Source organism: Somniosus microcephalus, chromosome 9 (assembly GCF_052327205.1).
Source record: "Somniosus microcephalus isolate GS21.2 chromosome 9, FLI_Smic_1.0, whole genome shotgun sequence".
NCBI classification, from domain to species: Eukaryota; Metazoa; Chordata; class Chondrichthyes; order Squaliformes; family Somniosidae; genus Somniosus; species Somniosus microcephalus.
This window is the reverse complement of record NC_140995.1, coordinates 99,589,201-99,604,881: the sequence shown is the minus strand read 5'-3', so window position 1 is coordinate 99,604,881 and position 15,681 is coordinate 99,589,201. Positions and strand designations below refer to the sequence as shown.

The window sequence follows — 15,681 nt, the reverse complement described above, 5'->3', positions numbered from 1 at the left end:
TCATTGACCAATATTCACTACAAGCCCACTGACTCCCACAGCTACCTGGACTACACTTCCTCCCACCCCACCTCCTGTAAGGACTCTATTCCATTCTCCCAGTTTCTCCATCTCCGCCGCATCTGCTCCGACAATGCCACCTTCCACACCAGTGCTTCCGACATGTCTTCCTTTTTCCTCAACCGAGGATTCCCCTCTACTGTGGTTGACACGGCCCTCGACCGTGTCTGTTCTATCTCCCGCACTTCTGCCCTCACCCCTGCCCTCACCCCTGCCCCTCCCTCCCGGAACCACGATAGGGTTCCCCTTGCCCTCACCTTTCACCCCACCAGCCTCCACATTCAACGGATCATCCTCCGCCATTTCCGCTACCTCCAAAGTGATCGCACCACCAAATGCATCTTCCCCTCCCCTCCCCTTTCAGCATTCCGTAGGGACTGCTCCCTCCGAGACACCCTAGTCCACTCCTCTATCACCCCCAGCACCCCTTCCCCTTCGCCTGGCACCTTCCCGTGCAAGCGCAGGAGATGTAACACCTGCCCCTATACTTCCCCCCTTCTCACTGTCCAGGGCCCCAAACACCCCTTCCAGGTGAAACAGCGATTTACTTGTACTTCTTGCAATCTAGTATACTGTATTTGCTGCTCACAATGCGGTCTCCTCTACATTGGGGAGACCAAACGCAGATTGGGTGACCGCTTTGCAGAACACCTCCGTTCAGTCCATAAGGGTGACCCCGAGCTTCCGGTCGCCTGTCATTTTAATTCATCGCTCCATTCCCACTCGGACCTCACCGTCCTTGGCCTCTTGCATTGCTCCACGGAAGCTCAACGTAAACTCAAGGAACAGCACCTCATCTTCCGATTAGGCACTTTGCAGCCTTCCGGACTCAATATCGAGTTCAACAATTTCAGATCATAACCTTGGCCCCTATTACATTTTTACTTCAATTTTTTTCCCCACCCCTTTGTTTTGGGTTTTCCCTTCTCCCCGCTTTCCTCTTTTTTTTACATGGCAGCTGTCTCTCATTCTGCCAGTACATTTCACACCTAATCTGAGCTGTCTTTTGTGTCTTTACTAGTCCTATCACCATCTTGTGTCGTTTTGAATACCTCTTAATGTCTATTCACTTCTTTTGTTCCCTCCCCAGCCCTCCTTTCGATCTATTTCATTTCCTTTCCAGTTTTGAAGAAGGGTTTCGACCCGAAACATCGACTCTAATTTCTCTCCACAGATGTTGCCTGGCCTGCTGAGTTTTTCCAGCATTTTCTGTTGTTATTTATGAAGTGATCAGAGCTGGTCAGCATGGTGTTGTGAGGGAAGATCATGCAAAACAAACCTGTTAGAATTCTATGAGGAGCTATCAGAACTTTTGCATAAAGATAATTCCATGGACGTTGTTTATCTAGACTTCAGTAAGGCTTTTGATACAGTACCACACAGGTGTTTAGTCCATAAGGTCGAAAAATCACAGACTAGGTGGGCAGTTATTGAAGTGGATTGGCAACTGCCTGCATGAATGAAGACAGAGGTGGTCATGCATGGAGCCAAGTTGGAGTGGTGGGGGATGACTAGTGGGGTGCGTCAAGGATCAGTGCTGGAACCTTTGCTATCCATATTGAATATCAATGATTTGGAAGTGGAGATAGACAAAACTGTTAAAGTTTGCCAATGACCCCAAGGTGTGTGTGTTGGGGAGGGAAGAGTGAGAACAATCATGCTGGCTGGCTGCGGGCTGAAAACTGAGGCTTCACATTCAAATTAGGCCCTGCCGGTAAAGTCGGCAGGGCGTGTGGGAAACCCAGCCTCCCGGATTTCCCGCCTGCCTCGGATGACCCCCCTCCCCCACCCGCCCCCCCAAAGAAAATTCCGGCCTTGGTGTCAATCTACAGCATACATCACAGGAAAAGTGATGAATCAGTACTCTTCCATGTTGAACACCACTTGGAAGAAGCACTGAGAGTAGCAAAGGTACATAACGTACCCTGGGTGGGGGACTTCAATGTCCATCACCAAGAGTGGCTCGGTAGCACTACTACTGACCAAGCTGGCCGAGTCCTGAAGGACATAACTGCCAGTCTGGGCCTGCGACAGGTGGTGAGAGAAACAACAAGAGGGAAAAACCTACTTGACCTCGTCCTCACCAACCTACATGTCGCAGATGCATCTGTCCATGACAGTATTGGTAGCAGTGACCACCGCACAGTCATTGTGGAGACCAAGTCCCGCCTTCACACCCAGGACACCCTCCATCGTGTTGTGTGGCACTACCATTGTCTGATCTTCACATTGAGGACACCCTCCATCGTGTTGTGTGGCTAAATGGGATAGATTCAGAACAGATCTAGCAGCTCAAAACTGGGCATCCATGAGGCGCTGTGGGCCATCAGCAGCAGCAGAATTTTATTCCACCACAATCTGTAACCTCATGATCCGGCATACCCCTCACTCTACCATTACAATCAAGCCAGGGGACCAACCCTGGTTCAATAAGGAGTGTAGAAGAGCGTGCCAGGAGCAGCACCAGGCGTACCTAAAAATGAGGTGCCAACCTGGGGAAGCTGCAACACAGGACTACGTGCATGCAAAACAGCGGAAGCAGCATGCTATAGACAGGGCTAAGCGATCCCACAATCAACGGATCAGATCAAAGCTCTGCAGCCCTGCCACAGCCAGCCGTGAATGGTGGTGGACCATTAATCAACTAACGGGCGGAGGAGGCTCCATGAATATTCCCATCGTCAATGATGGTGGAACCCAGCACGTGAGTGCAAAAGACAAGGCTGAAGCATTTGCAACCATCTTCAGCCAGAAGTGCCGAGTAGAAGATCTATATCGGCCGACTCCTGAGGTCCCCACCATCACAGAAGCCAGTCTTCAGCAAATTCGATTCACTCCACGTGATATCAGGAAACGGCTGAGCACACTGGGATACAGCAAAGGCTATGGGCCCTGACAACATCCCGGCTATTGTGCTGAAGACTTGTGCTCCAGAACTAGCAGCGCCTCTAGCCAAGCTGTTCCATTACAGCTGTAACGCTGGCATCTATCCGACAATGTGGAAAACTGCCCAGGTATCTCCTGTCCACAAAAACCAGGACAAATCCAACCCAGCCAATTACCGCCCCATCAGTCTATTCTCAATCATCAGCAAAGTGATGGAAGGTGTCGTTGACAGTGCTTTCAAGTGGTACTTACTCATCAATAACCTGCTCACCGATGCCCAGTTTAGGTTCCGCCAAGACCACTCGGCTCCTGACCTCATTACAGCCTTGGTCCAAACATGGACAAAGGAGCTGAATTCCAAAGGTGAGGTGAGAGTGACAGCCCTTGACATCAAGGCAGCATGTGAGCAAGTGTGGCATCAAGGAGCCCTAGTAAATCTAAAGTCAATGGGAATTGGGGGGAAAACGCTCCACTGGCTGGAGTCATACCTAGTACAAAGGAAGATGGTTGTGGTGGTTGAAGGTCAATAATCACAGCCCCAGGACTTTGCTGCAGGAGTTCCTCAGGGCAGTGTTCTAGGCTCAACCATCTTCAGCTGCTTCATCAATGACCTTCGCTCCAACATAAGGTCAGAAATGGGGATGTTCGCTGATGACTGCACAGTGTTCAGCGCCATTCACAACTCCTCAGATAATGAAGCAGTCCATGCCCGCATGCAACAAGACCTGGACGACGTTCAGGCTTGGGCTGATAAGTGGCAGGTAACATTCGCACCACAGAAGTGCCAGGCAATGACTATCTCCAACAAGCGAGAGTCTAACCACCTCCCCTTGACATTCAACAGCATTACCATCGCCAAATCCCCCACCATCAACATCCTGGGGGGGGGGGTCATCATTGACCAGAAACTTAACTGGACCAGCCACATAAATACAGTGGCAACAAGAGCAGGTCAGAGGCTAGGTATTCTGTGGCGAGTGCCTCACCTCCTGACTCCCCAAAGCCTTTCCACCATCTACAAGGCACAAGTAAGGATTGTGATGGAATACTCTCCACTTGCCTGGATGAGTGCAGCTCCAACAGCAGTCAAGAAGCTCGACACCATCCAGTACAAAGCAGCCCGCTTGATTGGCACCCAATCCAACACCTTAAACATACACTCCCTCCATCACCAGCGTACCGTGGCTGCAGTGTACACCATCTACAAGATGCACTGCAGCAACTTGCCAAGGCTTCTTCAGCAGCACCTCCCAAACCTGCGACCTCTTCCACCTAGAAGAACAGGGGTAGCAGGCGAATGGGAACACCACCACCACCTCCAAGTTCCCCTCCAAGACACACACCATCCTGACATGGAAATATATCACCGTTCCTTCATCGTCACTGGGTCAAAATCCTGGAACTCCCTACCTAACAGCACTGTTGGAGTACCTTCACCACACGGACTGCAGTGGTTCAAGAAGATGGCTCACCACCACCTTCTCAGGGGCAGTTAGGGATGGGCAAGAAATGCTGGACTTGCCAGCAATGCCCACATCCCATAAAACAAATTTAAAAAAAGGATTTGAAGGATTTGGGGTTATTGGTGGACAGATCATTGAAACCATCTGCATAGTGTGTAGGAACAGTAAATAAAGCAAATAAGATCTTGGGTTCTATATACAGGGAACTGTTCATGCCATTGGAGTACTGTGTGCATTTGTGATTGCCATCTTACAGGAAGGATATGATGGCCGCGATTTCGCTGACCGAGGTGGGTCCGGGGCGGGTGAGGTCGTTGTCGGGCCATGAGCCCGCTGCCATCTACATCCCGCTGAGAAAAAAGATTTTGCATTAATGGGCCTTGTTAAGCCCGCCCTTCGCATTCCCCGACCCTATTACAAGGTGCAGGTCAGGTGACGTCAGCGCTGACGCTTCTTTTGCCGGTATATTTAAAGGGCCCTTGGCCCCACTTCATTCCACTTCCTCAATTTCAAGCGCCCAGTGTAGAGATACTTTGTTTTCTTCAGAAAATGAGCTCACAAAGGCAGAGGGCTTGTCTTCGCCTCACTGATGACTCCCTCCATGCTCTTGTGTAGAGAGTCCGAGCACGCAGGGAGGATCTCTTCCCTGCCAGCGGGAGGATGAGACCTCCCCAGGAGACCAAGGCAGCCTGGCTGCAAATAGCTGAGGAGGTAACAGGCAGGTGTGTGGTGATGAGGACCTGGGTTCAGTGCCGCAAGCGTTTTCATGATCTTCTACGATCTGGAAAAGTGAGTATAAAGTCACATTTACCTTCATGCTGCTGTGCCTGTTATCACTTCCCCATCACTCACATTCCCAACCCTACTCCTGCACATCGCAACTCGATGCAACATCCCTTGGACCTTCACCCATCCCTCTCTATCTATCTACATTGTTGCATCCCCATATTACTATGCACCCCTCACACTCACCCTCATCCTAATGTAATGACACCAACTAGCAACAGTAAAGGATGCGACTTGTAACAGCCACCCCACTCCATTATAGTCTCCCTATAAAGATCTAACACAGCCATTCCTTACACTCATTCCATCAGTCTCACTCAACCTTCTCTTCTTTCCCTCCTTGCAGGAGAAGAGAGCAAGAGAGCCCACAACAAGAGGGAGAGGGAGAGAACGAGAGGTGGCCCTCAATCATTGGCCATTCTCACTATTGCAGAAGAGGCTGCCCTGGAGATCACTGGAGCAGCGGATCAGCCGGAAGTGGGGGACGGAGAGAGGGACTCATCAGAACAACCTGGCTCCAGAATCATTTCCCATACACCTACATGTCATTCATCAGTCACTCATATGGGGGCTGTTGTCAACAGGAATTGATTGCTCATAATGTGTAAATGGTATCTGTTTGCAATGGACATATATATCGAACTGATGTCCTTACTCTCCCACAGGTCCATCAAGAGCCCCCCACAATGTCCATGAGGAACTGGAGGAGCACATCTCAGAAGAGGCTCCAGCCTCTGAGGGCACAGCGACACCTCTGACAAGGCAAGCCAGCACCAGCATGGATACAATCACCTCGGTGGGTCCATTGCGAGATAGAGTAGTGTTGTTACCCGGTGTGTCTCACATCACACGTGAGCAAGAGCAGATGGTGGAGACAAAGTCAGCAGTGGAGACACCTCGTCGGAGGGTGCAGGAGCCTCCTAGTTCTGCTCAGCTGCATGCAGACGCTGAGTCTCGGGGGCCATCAAGGAAGAGGGTGGCCCTGGAGCTGGAGCAACAAGTGCAGGAGGCTCTGACAGGTTTTGCAACCGGGGTGACTGCGAGTGTGCAGAGAATGGAGGAGTCCATCTCAAGCATGAACACCACCGTGGCGCACGCACTCGCGACTGTTGGTTCCTCCATGGATAGGATGGCCACCTACATGGAGGACATAATGTGCCAGTTGCATGAGCTCATGGTCTCAATTCAAAATAGATGGGCATCTATGGAGGATAGATGGCCATCTATGGAGGAGAGAAACCACACGCTCATAGACGTCCTTGCTAGGAGGAATGTCAGTATAAGCATGGGTCCTCATGGCCCCACTGATGTGCAGCAAGGTGCTCTTCAGCTACTTGCTAGCAGAGAAGTGCGGGTGGCCCATGAGAGGGATGATGGTGGGAGGAAACATGGAAGTGGGGGCTCCTCTCCAAGCATTCAAACTTCAACCCCCTTGCCTACTCCTCAGTCAGAGCCCCAGATGCCTCCATGGACAGCGATGGCCGATTCTGCCACTGCACAGTCACAGGAGGAGCACACTTTGGTGGGGCCCACACAGGCTCCAAAACCCAGAGGACGACTGCCAAAGACATCTAAGCAGATGTAGCAGGGAAGTGAGCAGGCTGCCCCTACCTCTGCTGAAGCCTCAGGGGTTGCACCACGGAGAAGCACACGGAAAAGAAAAATGCCACACAAATAGAGTCACAAGGGTAGTCACTTGAGTGTTTCTTTCAATGTTATTGACAAGTTTCTGTTAAAGTGATTTTGTGGAATAAATTTGTTAACTTTGTGGTCCTTGGCAAATGTGTGTTGACATTTGGAAGTGGCAGAGTGGATGGTCAGAGCTATTTTAATCTCCATCAATGGTGGTGAGATTGATAAGATAGGACTGGTCATTGTCGGGATGGTTAATGGTGTTGATGTGGGCTGATGCCAATGTGGCAATGCATGTGGCAGTCACAGGTCTGTGTTGCGTGAACCTAACTAAATCTGGCCATGATGAGGTGATTCCTGGCCTCACGGGCAGCAATGTGGTCGTGTACTGGTGGCATTGGTACCGCCAGCTGCTCAAGGTCTTCATCATCCTAATCCTCAAGCTCATGCTCCTCCTCCTCCTCCTCTGAAGAGGCTGTGCGCTCTGCGCGTTCTTCATCATGCAGCGCTGATCCTCGCTGCTGCGCTATGTTGTGCAGGGCGCAGCAGACAACAACGATTCTGGAGACCCTGGCTGGTGCGTACTGCAGGGTTCCTCTAGATCTGTCCAGACAGCTAAATCGCATTTTAAACAACCCAATCGTCTGCTCTATAACACTTCTGGTCCAGATCAGGCTTTGATTGTAATGTTCCTCAGCCTCGTTTGTTGCCCTGCTCAAAGGTGTCATGAGCCATGTCTTTAGTGGATAGCCCTTGTCTCCAAGCAGCCAGCCGGAAAGACTGTTTGGGGGTCTGAAGAGCTGAGGAATGGTGGAGTGGCACAGGATGTAGGAGTCATGGCAGCTCGCAGGGAACTTGGCGCACACATGGAGAATGATCTTATGATTGCAGACCAGCTGCACATTGAGGGAGTGGAAGCCCTTGCGGTTGATAAACACTGCTGGGTTATGATCGGGTGCCCTGATGGCCACATGTGTGCAGTCAATTATGCCCTGCACCCGTGGGAATCTAGCCAGAACTGCAAAGCCAACCGCACACTCAGCAGCACTGGCTTCATCAGTGGCAAAGTTTATATAATTTGCTGACTTGTCAAAGGGGGCATCGGTCACCTGTGTACTGCATCTGTGTGCAGCCGACTGCGAGATGCCGCAAATGTCTGCTGCAGATGCCTGGAAGGAGCCTGAGGTGAAGAAGTTGAGGGAAAGGGTGACTTTCACAGCTACTAGTAAGGGGTGTCTACCCGCACCTCTGGGCTGCAGCTCTTGCTCCAGCAATCTGCAAATGTCCATCACGACCTGGCGCGATAGCCTAAGCCTCGTTGGCACTTCTGCTCAGTCATGTTGCGGAAGTTCATCCTTTGCCTGTAAACCCTGTGTTGGGGTATCGCCTCCGGCGAAGCCCAGCCCTGCTCTGATGCCCTCTGCCCTGTGCAGCAGCAGGTGGTTGAGGAGAAGGTTGGCGTTCTTGCTGTTGTTGCTGCTGCTAGGGTGCCTGGTTCTGCTGGTGTTGGGGCTCATCGTGGTCAGATTCTGAGGACCAAGGTGAGAGAGTGTAAACCGTACCCATTCTGATGTAATAGATGGCAGGTGACGGAGAGATGACAGAAGCAAATCTGTCAATGGTGAGAGAGGTTGTTCCAATGAGGTGCCACTGGATAGAGAGTTGGCTCCAAACACTTGCAAGCGGCACAAAGCTCTATGTCTTCCAAATGCAGTAACCAACAGTTTCTGAGCTCTGAAGGTGAACAGCTGCAACATGGTAACCTTTATATAACTTCTACAGCTGTCAGGTAATCAGATAATTCAATGCAGTCAACTCACGACGTGCTGAGCTGACATGTTCCCCGAGCAGCGGGTAACCCATGGGGGAGCACGTAAAATTGAAATGTAGGCTTAAAATAACAGTTAATTGGATGTAACAACCCATTTAATGATGTGAATTGCCTTCCCGCCGCTTTTTGTTGGGTCTGTTCAGCGCCGACGGACCCGACACCTGGGAGACTCGCGTGGAGGCGGGTTGACAGCGGGTTCCCTACCTACTGTCAATCTTTGCTATTTTGACAGCTGACCCGCCTCCAAACCCGACCCCTGAGCGCCGGCAAAATTCAGCCCCGTGGCACTGGAAAAGGTGCAACAAAGGGCTACCCATCTGATACCTAGCATCAGACACCTAAGCTACAATGGGAAGCTGAGTTTGTTTAAGCTAGAGAAGAGATGACAGAAATGGGGTCTTAATGAGCTAGTCAAGATCTTAAAGAGCACTAACAAGTTTAACCCTGTGAAACTATTTCCACGGCCTTGAGAATATGTTGGTTTGCAAAGGAAGAGCTCTTGCATCTTTTAACCACATGCCCATTCAATTTTCTCATAAACTTAATGGGGATTGTTAGCAGTGGCTTATACTGTAGTCAATTTTACACCACGCCCGATTAAAAAATGGGCTGCCAATTCGCTATAAGCCCATTTTGCACTACTGGTGTAGACCAATTTTGCCCCCCAATATCTTTTCAAAGCTTTTTTTCTTAAAAGAATTCCTGAAAGTTAATTTTTATTGCAGTATTCTCTTATTAAGACAGAGATTCCAACACTTTGAAATGTTTTTGTCATGTTAAATGGGCTGAAATCTAAACCATTTTTGATGGTCCATATATACCTAATGCTGCAAATGAAAACCTGATCTATTATGCATCAGCAGTGCAAGCATTTTCATAAATCTTCATGGATTATTCTCTGTTCCCTCTGGGAAATGATGTCTGATGTCATGGAAGAAGAGTTGAAAATAGTTTTGTATTTTTATTGACAAAATAAAATTCTGTACACTGAACGAATTGCATTGAATAAAGATCCTTAACCTCCTTTGATTGAAATAATAACATTCCTTTGTACTGAGATTACTGTAAGTAATCATTTCATTAGGATGAAATGAGGAGCCAGTCCATGTCATTTTTCATGAAGTATATTTGGATAGTCGTAATAGTCTGAGGATAGTCTTCATACCTGTACAGAGTGACAATCTGTGTCACTACTCTTTGGTCACAAGCATCCCAAATGCCAGTTTAATTTTAATGTTTATTTAAATGGTCAGAATATCATATGCAGCATGTGCCCAAATTTCTGATGTACACTCCTGATGAATGAGATTCCCCACTGGAAGCACAAAATCAGCATATGTCCCCTTGTTACCAATTTGCCAACCAGAAGAAATAAACGTTTGCTATTTACCCCAGCAAAGCATTCAGAATTTTGAAAACTTCTATTAGAACTCTCTTCAATCTTCCAGTGAAAAATGTCCTAATTTTTTGAGCCTTTCTTCATAACTGTAATTTCTTATTCCTGGTATCATTCTCGTGAAGTTTCACAGAACTTTTTCCATAGCTGCAATAACCTTCCTATAATGGGATGCACACATCTGCATACAATACTTCAAATGTGGCATAACTAACGTCTTGTACAAATTTATCATCACCTTTTATATTCAACAACTTACATTTATATAGCACTTTAATGTAGAATGTTGTCCCAAAGCACTTCAGAGAGCTGTAATCAGACAAAATGAGGCACTGAGACAAAGAAGGAGATATTAGGAGGAGTAACCAAATGCTTGATCAGAGGAAGGCTTTAAAGGAGGAGAGGGAGGTTGAGAAGTGGAAGGTTTTAGGGAAGGAATTCCAAAATGTGGATCTTAGGTGGCTGAAGGCATGGCCACCAATGGTGGGGTGAAGGGAGGGCAGATGCACATAAGACCAGAGTGAGATACTCAATGTCCAATATATAAAACCTAGAGTTCCATTTCCCTTTTTATGGTGTTTCCTTCCTGCACCTACTTTTAACAATGATGTATCTGCATCCTGGATCTCTGTTCCTCCACTCTCGAAAATTTTAATGTTTAGTACAGACTTCCTTTTACTGTTCTTTTTTCCTGAAATGTACTACTTCAGATTTATCTGCATTGAACTGTCTTTTCTATTTCTTCCCCAACTTCCCTCAGTATTCTGGGATACTTATCATTTGGGCCGACTGACTTGTCTTTTTAATTTCATTAATTCTTTTTAATACAGTTTCCTCTTTCACATTCTCCTCAAGTATTCCTCTAATCCCACTTTCACCCTCCTTTCACTGAAACAAAATATTCATCTCCATCATTCCCTCATTCTCAAGTACAAGATGGCACCAGTCATTGGTCCCACTGCTTCTTTGACGAACCATTTACTTCTGTTGGGAGTCAGGTGGGAGAGTTAGTTACATATTGCATTATGTCATTAGCACATAGGGATATTATCTGTTCAGCCCTCCAGCCTCTACTCTATGGATGTTTGGTCCTTTGAAGGATGCAGAATGCAGGAGAGCTGAGGTTATTGGTGCAAACTATAGATGTGGGTTGAGGACAGGATATTAATCCACTTCCTCAGTATAATACCAAAGTCCATTTCTTTTGACTACTGACAGAGGGAATTTCCACTCCACCTGCTTTTTCTGCAATTAGATAGAGCACCAATGAAAAGGTGTTGGTACTATCACAGTGGTTCACAACGTTGAAAACCCAGCAAGTGTTCCTCACTTGGTAGTGCTGTATAAAACTTATCTGATCTCTGTGGACCAGGCTGGAAACCAGAACATAAGAACATAAGAAATAGGAGCAGGAGTAGGCCATTTGGCCCTTCGAGCCTGCTCTGCCATTCAATGAGATCATGGCTGATCTTCTGCCTCAACTCCATTCACCGGCCCTATCTCCATATCCCTTGATGCCTTCACTAGTCAGAAATCTTCGACTTCTGTTTTGAATATACCCAATGACTGAGCCTCCACAGCCATCTGGGGTAGAGAATTCCAAAGATTCACCACCCTCTGTGTGAAGAAATTTCTTCTCATCTCAGTCCTGAATGGCCTACCCTTTATCCTGAGGCTGTGGCCCCTGGTTCTCAACTCCCCAGCCAAGGGAAACATTCTCCCAGCATCCACCCTATCAAGCCCTGTAATAATTTTGTATGCTTCAATGAGATCCCCTCTCATTCTTCTGAATTCAAGAGAATACAGGCCTAGTTTACTCAATCTCTTCTCATAGGACAGTCTCCCCATCCCAGGAATCAATCTCGTGAACCTTTGTTGCACTCTCTCTATGGCAAGTATATCCTTCCTTAGGTAAGGAGACCAAAATTGTACACAGAACTCCAGGTGTGGTCTCACCAAGGCCCTATATAATTGGAGTAAGACTTCTTTACTCCTGTACTCAAATCCTCTTGTAATGAAGGCCAGCATACCATTTGCCTTCCTAATGGCTTGCTGCACCTGCACATTCACTTTCAGTAACTCATGTACAAGGACACCCAGGTCCCTTTGAGCATCTGCATTCCCCAGTCTTTCACCATTTAGGAAATACTCTGCCTTTCTGTTTTTTCTACCAAAGTGGATAACTTCACATTTATCCACATTATATTCCATCTGCCATATTCTCGCCCACTCACTGAGCCTGTCAAGATCCCTTTGAAGCCTCTTCACATCCTCTTCGCAACTGACACTGCCACCTAGCTTTGTATCATCAGCAAATTTGGAAATGTTACATTTAGTCCCCTCATCCAAATCATTGATATAGATTGTGACTAGCTGGGGCCCAAGCACCGATCCTTGCGGTGCCCCACTAGTCACAGCCTGCCACCCTGAAAAAGACCCATTTATCCCTACTCTTTGTTTTCTCTCTGTTAACCAATTCTCAATCTATGCTAGTATATTACCCCCAATTCCATGTGCCCTAATTTTGTTCACCAACCTCTTGTGTGGGACCTTATCGAAGGCCTTCTGAAAATCCAGATACATCACATCTACCGGTTCCCCTTTGTCTACTCCACTAGTTACATCCTCAAAGAACTCCAATAGGTTTGTCAAACAGGATTTCCCTTTCATAAATCCAGCTTTATGATTTAATATTAGCTTATATTTTATTGTCAATGTTTGGAAGGGCACAACTCAACATTTTCTACAATAACCAAGAACAAGGGTTCCCAACAGAGGGAGACACCATTGTGGGAGGCCAGAGAGGTCTTCAGCATCATTGTCATTGCTGCCAAGAGTTACAAAGGGTTGCAAACCCAGAGAAAGAAATTTAAAAGCTTGAAACCAAACACAGGAGCCAAGAACATAGAGCATTGAATGAGCCCTGCTTTGAGACCAGATGGTGGGTAAAACAGACATTATAGAGTTCCTCTAGTATACCAGACCTAAGTACCATGAACAAAGCATAAGTTGGTACCTTGCATATATGCTACAACTATAAATGCAAAGCAGAATTGTTGCAGTAGGTACGAAAACTAACAGTAATCTAATTTCTCACCTTACTGAAATTAATAGGGAATTTACAAATGACTATACCTTGCTCCACACCTCTGAGCCCCATGCCATACAACAATAAACTGCACAATACTGACCTAGCCAATCCAGCCCTTTCCCAGCTCTCTAGGACAGTACACAATTACTCAATTCCCTAATCACACACAGTGATGCTGGCTATAAAAAGCCCCATTGCCCGATGATTTCCCACCCAAATTCTATAAAGTGCTGCCCCCTGAGATGACTCTTCTCCTGCTAAAACTTCTCCATTAATACTGCGGAGAGTAGCATGCTATTCCAGAACTTTTAAATCTCAGTCTGACAATGCGGATGTAATTGGATATCTGACCAGATCACCATGCATTCTCTAATTCATTACTCTATAATTTTTAAGTATCATTGGTGAATAATTGGGATGGTGCACTGTCAATGAGACATTTTATGGACTGAATAGAACTATTGATATTTATTATATTCTTGTTTCCAGATACCGTGGCTATGTCCCTACTATAAATTTTACATATGGTGATACCTATGGAAACGCCACCAGGAAATACTTCCACGATTTCCGTTTGTCAGCTTTAAATACAAGTCAGAGCCCTTACAGCAAAGGAGGACAATTCCCAACCATTTACACCAATGATCCCTCTCTTGTAATAGCAGATAGGGCCCACAACAGGAACAGATGGCTGTATGCCCCACAGTGGTCTAGATATGATGTGGATTTTGACAGGAATGAAGAACTGAAAACGTTTGCTAAGGTAAGACCAAATGACAAGTAATAATAGCATTTTCTTTTTAATGAGGAGAAACTAATGGTGCTGTTATACCACATGTACCAATTTGACACCAGTACCTACTTAGGGCGATTGGAGCCTGCATTCTTACTGGCTTCATCCTTGGCCCCCTCCTATTTCTCATCTGCATGTTGCCCCTTGGCAACATCATCCGAAAACACAGTATCAGTTTCCACATGTACGCCGACGACACCCAGCTCTACCTCACTACCTCTTCTCTCGACCCCTCCACAGTGTCTAAATTGTCAGACTACTTGTCCGACATACAGTTCTGGATGAGCAAAAATTTTCTCCAATTAAATATTGGGAAGATCGAAGCCACTGTTTTCGGTCCCCGCCACAAACTCCGTTCCCTAGCCACTGACTCCATCCCTCTCCCTAGCATCTGTCTGAGGCTGAACCACATTGTTCGCAACCTTGGTGTCATATTTGACCCTGAAATGAGCTTCCGACCACATCTGCAGCATAACAAAGACCGCCTACTTCCACCTCCGTCACATCGCCCATGTCCGCCCTGCCTCAGCTCATCCACTGCTGAATCTCTCATCCATGCCTTTGTTACCTCTAGACTTGACTATTCCAACGCACTCCTGGCTGGCCTCCCACATTCCACCTTATGTAAACTTGAGGTCATCCCTGTGCTCGCTTTGGGTCCCGGTTAAGCAGCGCCTCGATTTCAAAATTCTCATCCTTGTTTTCAAATCCCTCCATGGCCTCGCCCCTTCCTATCTCTGTAACCTCCTTCAGCCCCACAACTCCCCGAGATATCTGCGCTCCCCTAATTCTGTCCTCTTGAGGATCCCTGATTATAATCGCTCAACCTTTGGTGGCCGTGCCTTCTGTTGCCTAGGCCCTAAGCTCTGGAATTCCCTGCCTAAACCTCTCCGCCTCTCTACCTCTCTTTCCTCCTTTAAGACGCTCCTTAAAACCTACCTTTTTGACCAAGCTTTTGGTCACCTGCCCTAATTTCTCCTTATGTGGTTCGGTGTCAAATTTGTTGTCTTAAAATACTCCTGTGCAGTGCCTTGGGTCGTTTTACTACGTTAAAGGCATTATATAAATACAAGTTGTTGTTGTTGTTCACATTGTCCCTTGGCCATACAAAGCAATTCTGATCTGATACTCTACCACAGGCACATTGTTGGGCTGATGTTTGAAAGCTCTGGACTGAATGGCCATTCCCCCCAGAGCTCAGAATATTATCACAGGACTCCATTCGCCTGCGTACAAGAGCGTGTGAAAAAATTAATGTTTATAAAGAGCTTTAGGCTAGTCAGTTCCTTGCCAACATCAAACAATTTTAAAATCAAGTTTAAAAACTGCAGCTGATGCAGCTGACAGCATAAGAGCCTTTTACAGTTTGCTTTGCGCAGTTTGCAATTCTGCCGCTGATCAAGTGTTGTGAGATTGCTTCCTTGAAAGGGTCTCACATGGTTTGTCAAGAGTCAACCTGGATGATTTCATTACCCAGTTATCAGCGCAAAGCTGAAATTACTTTGCATTGCCACAAAATGTAAAGAAAATAGGCTGCAAAGATTAAAGTTCCATGGGTAATGCAATGCTACTGTGTAGAACAAATCAGGCTCATAGCGAATGGGCCGCCAGTTTTCCACTCTACCGGATTTTCATTTCCGTTGACTTCAATAGAAAATAAGATTGGGCGTGTTGTGAAACGGGTGTCCCATACTCTGAGCCCATTTCCCGCTACTGGCCTAGACCAATTTTAACCCCGTGTCG

General features: G+C 47.1%; 1 protein-coding gene across 3 annotated transcripts in view; it reads left to right on the top strand.

Annotated features, from left to right (window-relative positions):
• cimip2c (ciliary microtubule inner protein 2C) overlaps positions 1–15,681 on the top strand; it is a 127,333-nt gene that overhangs the window by 14,188 nt on the left and 97,464 nt on the right. For all 3 annotated transcript variants that reach the window (XM_085996218.1, XM_085996217.1, XM_085996219.1), the window contains exon 2: positions 13,635–13,908. In XM_085996218.1, the coding sequence (XP_085852344.1) occupies positions 13,635–13,908 (274 nt within the window). The remainder of the gene's footprint in view (positions 1–13,634; positions 13,909–15,681) is intronic.